This window comes from Gadus macrocephalus, chromosome 17 (genome assembly GCF_031168955.1).
Source record: "Gadus macrocephalus chromosome 17, ASM3116895v1".
Classification (NCBI taxonomy): domain Eukaryota; kingdom Metazoa; phylum Chordata; class Actinopteri; order Gadiformes; family Gadidae; genus Gadus; species Gadus macrocephalus.
In genome coordinates, this window is record NC_082398.1 from 6826280 (window position 1) to 6836652 (window position 10373).

General features: G+C 43.4%; 1 protein-coding gene across 1 annotated transcript; it reads left to right on the forward strand.

Moving 5' to 3' along the window:
• Positions 1-668: 668 nt before the first annotated feature.
• Positions 669-8209, forward strand: vax2 (ventral anterior homeobox 2). The gene is made up of 2 exons (XM_060035697.1): positions 669-1729; positions 4671-8209. Exons 1-2 carry the CDS (start codon positions 1468-1470, stop codon positions 4913-4915), a joined length of 507 nt encoding a protein of 168 aa, XP_059891680.1. The 5' UTR covers positions 669-1467; the 3' UTR covers positions 4916-8209.
• The last annotated feature ends 2164 nt before the right edge of the window (positions 8210-10373 follow it).

Genomic DNA, 10373 nt, shown 5'->3' on the forward strand with positions numbered 1-10373 from the left:
TTGATCTTTATTTTAACTATTTTAAGTTTAAATGGCCACACTGTAATGTCTGCATGAAAACCAATGGAGGGCCATATAGATCTTAAAAAAAAAAAAAACGTAAGATAGAAAAAAATTGTATACAAATAATAATCATTTGAATAAACGAATAAATAAATAATAATGGATATATTAAATCTGTGATTTTCTCAAATCTGTTTATTTTCATTCTGGACTCTAGGATGATTAGATCTACGTTTGTAAAAACGCAAGCTGCCATTTGAATCCTTGCCACACCCATGGCTTTAAAACACAAGAGTCCGATGATGGAACAATCATCTCATATCTCCATGACTTATTCAGGCTGCTGTGCCACTCATCCTCCGGTCCAAACCTGCCCCGGCGCCGCGCGGCCAATCACCAACGGGCACTGCCTAGACAGGAAGTGACGCGAAAGGTTACAACCCTTTTGCAAAGTGAACACACTACACCGTCCCACTCGGAATAATACACCCGCACATCCACGGTCTGCAGCGGACTGGAGCGCCGCACACACTCCCCTCCAAAACAAACCAGCGAGAGAATCGTGTGAGAACGTGGTGATTATACGACTGACGAGTCATGACAGGACCATCTTCTGCACGAGACGTGACCGTTTAGCCCCACCTGACTGGTCTCCGTATACTCACACACACCCACACACACATACATACACACACCGCTCCTGCAGCCTGCTCGCCACACACCAACCCGGGGGAGCAATCGAGACCACATCTGAGCCAGCAGAACAATGCAAGGATCCGATCCGAGGATCCCCAACCGCGATCCGAGTTGAGGGGTGGGAGGGGGGGAAGTCATCGGGGGATGCCTGGCTGCAGTTTGGCTCAGAGAAAGTTTTTTCTTGGTGAGGTTACTGTACAATTTTTTTGTACCCCCCTTTTTGGGGTTTATTTGATGTTTGTTGTCAGTGACCTGTGACCGATTCTTGGTCCGATCTACGTGCTAGTGTGTGAACTCTGTTTGTAGCACCGCCCCGTCTCCTCCTCTTGCACACAGTCCCCGTGCTACCCCCCTATCTTGTGGTACCATGCATTCCTCCTGGCTCAGCTCCTTGATCCAATAAACCCGAGGAGGGTCGACTACTACGGACTCGTCATCACCTCAGCCACCCACCCCTCCCACTCTCCCACGAAACACCTCTCACCCCACCTCATCTGCCCACCTGTCTTGGGTTGGGGGGGGGGGGGGCAGGCGTTTGGGGACCGCAGCATCATGCAAGACACACCGTGGCCCCTGTAGTAAGTTGGACCTGGCGGAGGAATTGCGTGATATCTCTCTGGGTTAGTAAGGCCTAGACGCGAAACACCCCCACTACAACAACAACAACAAACCTACAAACAAAAAAAAGCCCCCCCCCCCCCCCCCAGAAGACTCCTCTCGCTCACAGTTTGGCAGAAGAAGAAGGAGACAAGCCCACCGCTCGCTCTGATGTTCGACCAGGCAACGAGGATGGGGGACGCCATGGCCGAGGAGAGGGGGCACCACTGCGGCTCCAACTCGTCGCTCGCGGAACGCATGATGGACTCCAAGTGCCGCGCAGAGATCGGGAGCAAGTCTCCAGCGCACAGCAGTAGCACCACCACGGACACCCCGGGCACGTCCTCCTCCACGCCCACGTCCTCCAGCGAGGACGGCCACGACAAACTTTTAGGGGTGGACCCCGATTACTGTCGCCGGATTCTCGTAAGGGGTGAGTGGTCGTTGGGTTGCGAGTGTTTAAGTGATGGTGGGGAACTGCGGATGTAAATACCGGGATAGCGCGAGGGGAAGTCCGGCAATAATAGATGATGGTTGAGCCACAAAATGTGTCGTCAAAGCTTTCGGATCGGCTGTGAAATACCACTGTTGAGCAACGTAGTGGTTGGTTGTTGTGGTCTGTAGGCTTCTGCTGCTTTTATTAGTCGTTTTACTTTTTACTACGCCATAGTAATAACTTGAAACAGAAAATGTAAGCCTACATAATAATAGTAATAATAATAGGCTAATGGTAATAATAATAATAGCCTACCTAATAATAATGAGTAGTAGGTCTATGTTTGCATGTTATTACTTTATTATAACACGAATAGGTATTTGATCATATAAATAAATGCAAAGACGTTATTCAGTATTTTCTCTTAACAATTGACAAGCTTGTCAATTGTTTGAGATAGTCCATATTCAAATGTGACATATAGCCTACCCTCATAAATATCGGCCTCGGCTTAGAAATTGAGCCACAACAGAAATTGCTTCGAAATAAAAATAAATGTAAATAAGGCGTACCACTCAGAGCTTAAACAAGATTATTTTTTAATTAAAATACTTTGCGGCTATTATAATAATTGCTGTTATTTATCTCGCTGAGCAGGCCTGCAGGCCCAGAGTGACCTATTTTTCAATAGGGTAGGAGTAAATAATTCACCCATCAGTGTATACAAATATCCTGCCATGAAATAACATTTTATTCGCTTTTAAGATAGACCTGTGGCAATTGTAGAAATCTGTAGATCTTTATTTGGTAGCCTGCCCTATGCTTAAAAATCGATCTTAAAGGGAGTCATTATTGCTTATAATTATCTATATATATTTATCAAACAGTTGGCTTCCAGTTGAAATGTGGAATTAACACGACATTTATATGTATTCATTAAAATAGCTGTTTGGCCCGAAGACTGCTGTCAAATTTGTTTTCTCATCGAAAAATCCATGAGATTTTGCGTAGGGATGGGCGACATGTTTGTTAGGGAACAGTCAACCTTAGTAATAAATGGTAGCCTATAACCTATGCGGGGCATTATAATTATTGACAAACCCAAATGGTAATTGTCTTCTATTGAGAAATAATTTGTAGCACAGATTTGGTCGTACAGTTAGAAAATGATGGAGGAATATAAACAATTTACGCCGCAATTTTCTTCGCAGAATGACATGTATCTATAGGCCTTAGCCATCGGCCTGTTGTGCTTTTGTGTAAATCCACTCGCGCACGAGACCTGCTCCAGAGAAAAAAGAGAAAGCGTGGACGTGATAATAATAGTCGCTGGCTTTTCTAGTTGCCTGCGCTGCAGCGCACAGCCTCACGTCACTGTTTGTTTTTCATCCCGACGACTGGATGCACTCTGCGTTGCGTGGAGGGGTCAACGAAGGGTCACCGCGTCTGCGAACAGCCGATGTTCCGCTTTAATTGCTGAGGTTTCCTACTGGTTGGATCCGTATTTAGGCCGCTGCCCCAGGGATCTTTAATCATAAATATATATTTAGCCTATACATATAGGATATATTATATATAAAAATATAGCCTATATATATCCTCTCTCTCACAAACACACACACACACACACACACACACACACACACACACACACACACACACACACACACACACACACACACACACACACACACACACACACACATGCACATCCATAAGACAAATATAAACATATTGATCATGCATCGGACTACGGCTTCTTATTAAGTGCTTTTAAAAATTATTATTGCAATTGACGGTCCTGCTTATATTTACCAGATTTAATAAACATTGTTTTTACTCGTAGGCCTATTTGTTGTAAATTGTAGGTAGGCTATAACATTTACCACATTATTATGCTTACTTTAGGCCTTAAATAGCCTTGTTTTAAGGCTGATTATATTTATGTATATTTGCAGATAAAGGCCTACATTTATTAACTTTACAAGGGGTTCATCGATTGTTGTTCACGACATGTTTGATAAGCCTACACTTTGATACTTCCTCTATTTAAATCAATTCCAGAAACTTGGGTTGTCGAAGGAAATATCCTTAAATGTTCATTCAAACAAATCCCAATACATTGGGCTATACTTGTTTTAAAGACTTTTAATACAATCAAATCCAACACACATAAAAACTACAACATACAATTTGCAATGTAGCCTACAATACACAATACGAACAATAAACGCATGCTACTAACCGCCTTTGGCTTCATTATTCACTATTCTGACGTGCATGAGCGCTAGCAGTTAGCAAAATTCAGATCAGTGACCTACATAGGTCCGGGGTCCGAGACATTTTAGCTTCGATGCTACTCATCATTTATAGGCTACGTCAGTCACCGAGGCTCGGACGATACATATTTTTTATTTTTGCCTATACAGGCTGTCTGGTGGCCTGTAGGAAGTTAAATTAGAAAATATTATTAGCAAATTTGAAATTATTTAATGAAATGCGCCTGCCTCTTTAGTAGGAAGTAACAGTATAATATTTTAAAAAGCCCAACCATAATATTGGTGAATGCAGCTGTGGAATCTGGTGTCACGTGAGAAAGTAGCTCCCAGCGCGGACGAAGCTTTAAAGATGGCCTGCAGCCTCTCAACCGGTTCCCTGTTTCCCGTGCCTAGAGGCCTGACTCCTGAGGATCACCTATTGCCGGTTACTGTTAAACACACGGAGAAACACACTAGAGGCCACATCACTCAACGAAACCACAGAAAGATACAACAGAATACAATTGTTAGCTTCATGGAAAGTTATTTTCTTATAATTATATTCGAGTGATGTGTAATTATCATTGCATTACATTGATATTACAAGAATTCGTTGCACACTGTCCCATCGTTCAAACTCGACGTGAACCTATTTGTTGTGTTTGTGTCGTTGTGAACAGATGCTAAAGGCACCATCCGGGAGATCGTTCTGCCCAAGGGGCTCGACCTGGACCGGCCGAAGCGCACGCGGACCTCCTTCACGGCGGAGCAGCTGTACCGGCTCGAGCTCGAGTTCCAGCGGTGTCAGTACGTGGTGGGGCGCGAAAGAACCGAGCTCGCGAGGCAGCTGAATCTGTCTGAAACCCAGGTAGGCCTAATACGAGAATGCTTACTTCTTTTTAAAAACTTTTTCCAAGATATATAATGTGTCTTCAACTATTATTGGGGTTCTTTCTTGTTTGTTTTATGGTATGCAATTATTTATAGATCCATACTTTTAAACAGCCAATAAACATCATGCTCGTTCACAAGACTAGGCCCTATCGAGGCCTCACTGTGTCCATTTGCCCGTTTCCTGCCTTTTGTTTGCCTCTCTATTATACATGAACACGTTTGGATCGAGGGGATGTTTTTTTAATGTATTTTTCAGAATCACAAATCGACTGTCTGTGAGCCGATTGCTTCACTGATCTAGAAGGAGAACGGAAACCCTTTTTGCACGTCATTTTGGAACAGCGCGCGGACGAAACGTGCAACACGGGAAGACAAACCGTTACTGAATTATACACCACGTTCAGAGGTCTGGACAGTACCACTGCATTTTAATATAGGGGAGCTCGGGTGGATTCAACTCGGGATTGAGGATGTATTGAAAGGAAATATTTCGGGGGAAATGAAGTAGGGCCAATCCTGTCCAATCAAGTAGCCAAACGAAATAAGTTAACCCTTTACTTCACCTAAAATACATATCAATAGCAGATGCAGGCCTGCACTTTTAAACACTATAGCAATGCTGATAGCCATGTGCTACACCTATGTTTTTTAAATGACTAAATCCCGGCCTGCGTCTCTCTTCCTTTAATATTCAGTTCGTCGAGAATCATTACAGCTAAATCCATACATTTATATCCCTCCGCGTCGCTGCTTTGCTGACCTCTGACCTGGAGGCCATACAGAGCTGTATAATGGGAGAAATTAGATCTTAGGATATAACATGCTTTCCACGAAATCTGCTTTCGTTGACATTTCAGCCGTTCCAGCAGCCTCCGACTCGGGACGCTTATGAGTAGTCATGCAATGACCGTTCATATAGGCTAGCCCTTTAAGCACAATGTTTATTTGATGGATTATAAATTATTATTATTAATATCATTATTAGTATTCCTAATATTTGGAATATTGGTAAGAGAGTAGGTTAGTATTAGTATTGGTCGTAGTAGTAGTAGGAGGCCTAATAGGCCAATAGTAGGCCTACCTATAATTATTGTTGTTTTAATTATGTTGGTTTCAAGATTTATAATGATGATCAATACCTACTTCTACAATAATAATAATAATCTTAATAATAATAATAATAATACCAACAAATAATTTACTGAATGAGCTTTTACACCGAGCTGCGTGTAACGCCTGCGTTTGCGTCAAGTGATCAATGTTATTATTATTAGTAGTATAGTATTATCATGGTGACAATAGTAGTTTGGGGATTATAACATAAATAAAAGTTAAACAGCAAAACCACTTCCCTTGAGAAATAAAGATGACCAGAGTGATTTGAATGAGTAGGGTAATGGCATCCGTTCGTTTATCACAGACATTCTAGTCTTGCATTGGCACATCGATCTTCATAAAAGACACGCCTGGTAGAGGATCTCCGAGCAAAACATAATTCGATTCGATAAATCAAGATTCGATCAAATAAATAACTATGTGTAGACTTAAAGAGGAAAACTGTGGACAACCCAGGAGAATTCATGCAGATTTAGTACGACAGAACCCCAGACCCACCAGATCCACTGTGTGCAAGTCGGTTGATTTGACCGCAGGTGTGCGAGGGAGAGACGGGAGGTTTCTGCTTGTGCTTTAGGCACGACATAAAGCGAGGGCGTGATAATAGCTTCATTAAATGGAGCCATACATCAGAATTAAGCCTGCAGTCAAAGTATACCTGCACATTTTTTGCACGATGCAGCGTATTGTGGCTTTAGGCTAGCCAATTCGCCAGTCGTGCCGAATAAGTTGTAAAAACACATTTGACCACTTGTAACCTTGTTCAGATGCTTTTAAGGGTGCATTAGTTACCTTTCTGCCCCGTTTTGTGGTGCTCGAAATTCAGATCAAAGCTATGCAAAGGCATTCACTTTATTATAGGCACGTTTTCTATTTCATGTTCTATGTGGGCCACCTATACAACGTAAGCCTGCTATGTATTAACATATATTTTTGCTGTTCCAATTCGTTCTTAGGGACGCCCCTCTATATATTGCATTTGTAAAATATAGATACATAAATTACACCAGTGATGTTATTCAGGACCCTGGCACATTAGGATGTTGTTGGCTGGAGGCCAAAACACTATTGGTGCACGTCATACAGATTAAGTGATTAGATTTGGGAATTAAAACAGTGCACCTTTTTACGCGAGCGACTTTTTGCAACTTTTCGGAACGCGGCCCATGACCCACAGGGGAACTCAGATTAGTGCCGTCAGCCTGGCCTTTTAAGAAGGATCCCGCATACACACGCACACTAACGCTAGTTATTTACTTTCTTTATTCGTTTAAAATGTTTTTTATTTGTTATAAATAAACATATCATTACGATGTTAAACATTGCTTGGTATGGTTTAAACTTTAGACCATCAACGACCACCATTGAGTCAAAACGGAGACCTGTGTTTCGGAAACAAACAAAAAAAGACTAAGGTGCGAAAAGCTGAACCCAAATGTGTCCGAGGGGTCACCATTAGGCCGTCATCCCGGTAGGGGGCTTTCTCGCCCCCCTCCCTCTAATATGCACGCGATCCATTGCACACAGGAGATAAGCCTGAAATGTTTATTGGATTTAAAACTTTTCGTTATATTAACTTTGTGACTATGACTAAGGCTTTCATGCAAAGACCTTAATTGCTTTTGCAATTTTATCCATTCAAAGAAAGTTGAAGTTATAGGACTATTTATACATGTGAACACAACTCTGCCTTAATAGCAATAAAGTAACTAACTCTAAAATCCCAGCATTTATTGTTGTGCCAATGCCTTTATTTTTTTAATTGAAAACACAATTAATTTAGAAGATCACTCAAAAATACAGGAAACCTTTTGGTGTGTCCGCACATCCTGATTGGACTGTGGTCTTTACTCGGCACAAGGGTGTAAATGTTGATCAGAAGGGCCTGATGATGAAGATGGAGAAGCAGGTAGCTCTGTAAGAGTCCAACACATCCGGGATCCATTTTAAAAAACAGTTGCATTTAAATACGCAGTGTCTAAGATGTTTATTATATGCTGTGATGATAACACGTTGGGGATTATTTAATGTTTCCTATAGTTTTGTAAACTTTATTCCCAGATGGTGGGACTTACAAGAAGTGTGTGTGTGTGTGTGTGTGTGTGTGTGTGTGTGTGTGTGTGTGTGTGTGTGTGTGTGTGTGTGTGTGTGTGTGTGTGTGTGTGTGTGTGTGTGTGTGTGTGTGTGTGTGTGTGTGTGTGTGAGTTAGTTGCAAGTCCTCACCCGTATGCCAGTGGCGAGGTCAAACATAGAAGCAAAAAGACTTCACGCACAGGGACACACACATTCAATCCCTCTCGCTCATTCTCTCACACACACACACACACACACACACACACACACACACACACACACACACACACACACACACACACACACACACACACACACACACACACACACGCTTAAACACAAACACTGTCCCATTCTACAAAACCACAAACAATTATTTTTTTATAACAGCAAAAAATAGAATACTTTACAGGTTTAATGGGAAACATAGTTTTCGTTTCAGCTACCGGTACAGCTGCAGCATTCTCCAAAATCTCCTCTTTGAGGTCTTTAGCCAGGTGAATAAACCGTGAATCATTTGCACCAAAACCGGCAATAACATTCCCTCTAATCGTTCTTTCGCGTTCGTTATCGTATGTTCCCCGATTACCTTGTACGTTTCTGTCAGCCAACAACAAGCTGAGTTTTTTCGTAAGACAATGAACACATAGCCAAACGGGAGCCAGAACAGTGAGCCTGTTGGTCCCTGTGAGACGGATGAGATCACTGTCTCTGAGTAATTCCACTGGATCAACCTCCTAATCATACGATGCCCAGCCAGGAGTGGTGCGCTATGCTGATGAGCAAGGGCCTCTGTTTGGATACTCTGACAACCCATAATGACCTTCCCTGCTGTCTCAATGAACCAGGGCTCGTGCCACTGTTGTGAAAGCAAACTCATCATGAATATCGACCAGTCGAGGTAGAGGGGGCCTTCTGTAAGGGTACAGGGTCCGAGATGGTAGCGCCCCATCTTGAGGAATGTTAACACAGTATAATGTATGTTTCAAGAAGAACAGCGTTATGCAAAGTGGCCCAAGATCCAACATCATGTCCGCAGGACGAATCAAACCACAGAGACAGCGCTGTCTTCGACAATTTACTTTTCTGATTGGCTTTCATGCTGTGAACCGACGAGTAGCGTTTGATTACATTACGTTATTTTCAATTCAAACAAACACTCGCTGAGTTCCCACTAGAGTGACGGTATCGGAGTGAACAACAGGTCCGTCGCCCGGCCTCCCCCAGCTCAAGGTGGACAGCTCAACAAATGCCCTTCTCCGTGCAAACAACAATGAGTGCGTCTGTCTCACTGACGGTCAAAGACACACAGACAGACACAGTGGTTCTGTTAGCTGTGTCTGTGTAAGCGAGTATCTCTCCCCGCTGTGTGTATTGTTCTCCATGAGCGCCCAGACAGACGGCGTCTGGCTGCTCTGTCTGGGAGCACCGCAGAGTACCAACCCGGGATGCTGCGCCCGTCCAGATGTGTTCGGAGACAGAGGCAGGCATACATAGTGGCGGGGGGGGGGTCAGTCCAGACATACTCAGAAAGAAGCGTAGGAAGCAGAGCAGTCAGACGCCCCGGGAACCAGGGGGGGGCGCCGGACCCCCGGAACCAACACTTTTCGTGCGGGTAGAATGAATGGAGATGGTGGGCATGTAGAGTGGATGGCAGACTCTAGAGTGGTGGCGATTACAGTTCATTCTGTGTTTGTGTGTGTGTGTGTGTGTGTGTGTGTGTGTGTGTGTGTGTGTGTGTGTGTGTGTGTGTGTGTGTGTGTGTGTGTGTGTGTGTGTGTGTGTGTGTGTGGTTGTGTGTGCGCGTGTGTGTGTGTGTGCTCGTGTGCGTGTATGGTAATATGTGTAAGGTGCATGGTAATATATCCTATCAATTTTGCTAGAGAAGCTTTTTCTTAGCGTTAATATCTCATGCCTCTTTTAAATAATTTAATGAATCACGTTCTATAGGAAGTGTGTTTGTATTTGTGTTTGTGTGTATTTAATAAGAGCTATTATTTTATGTGAAAGGAAAAATAGATAATATTTGTCTGGCTCATGGGAACTTTCCGAGGCGAAACCGGTCTTCCTGATTGGCCCGGACGGCGAGCCATGACTGAAAAGACACAAACCACAGAGTTTTCCCCGACGGCTGCTCGCATTGCTCATGTCATCACCATGGCAACACAGGTTGGGAGAGAGAGCGGGTACAGGGCTAGGCGGTGACCCACCACACAAATGTTTCAATCCTCCCATCGCCATGTCCAAAACCTTTGTGTGCATTTGTGTGTTTGTGTCTCTGTGTCTGTGCGAGTGTGTAC

Bases quoted from the DNA above. Each gene is read 5' to 3' on its own strand.
- vax2 (XM_060035697.1), top strand. From the start codon at position 1,468: ATGTTCGACCAGGCAACGAGGATGGGGGACGCCATGGCCGAGGAGAGG. The intron at 1,730-4,670 runs GTGAGTGGTCGT...CGTTGTGAACAG, and splicing joins TCGCCGGATTCTCGTAAGGG to ATGCTAAAGGCACCATCCGG.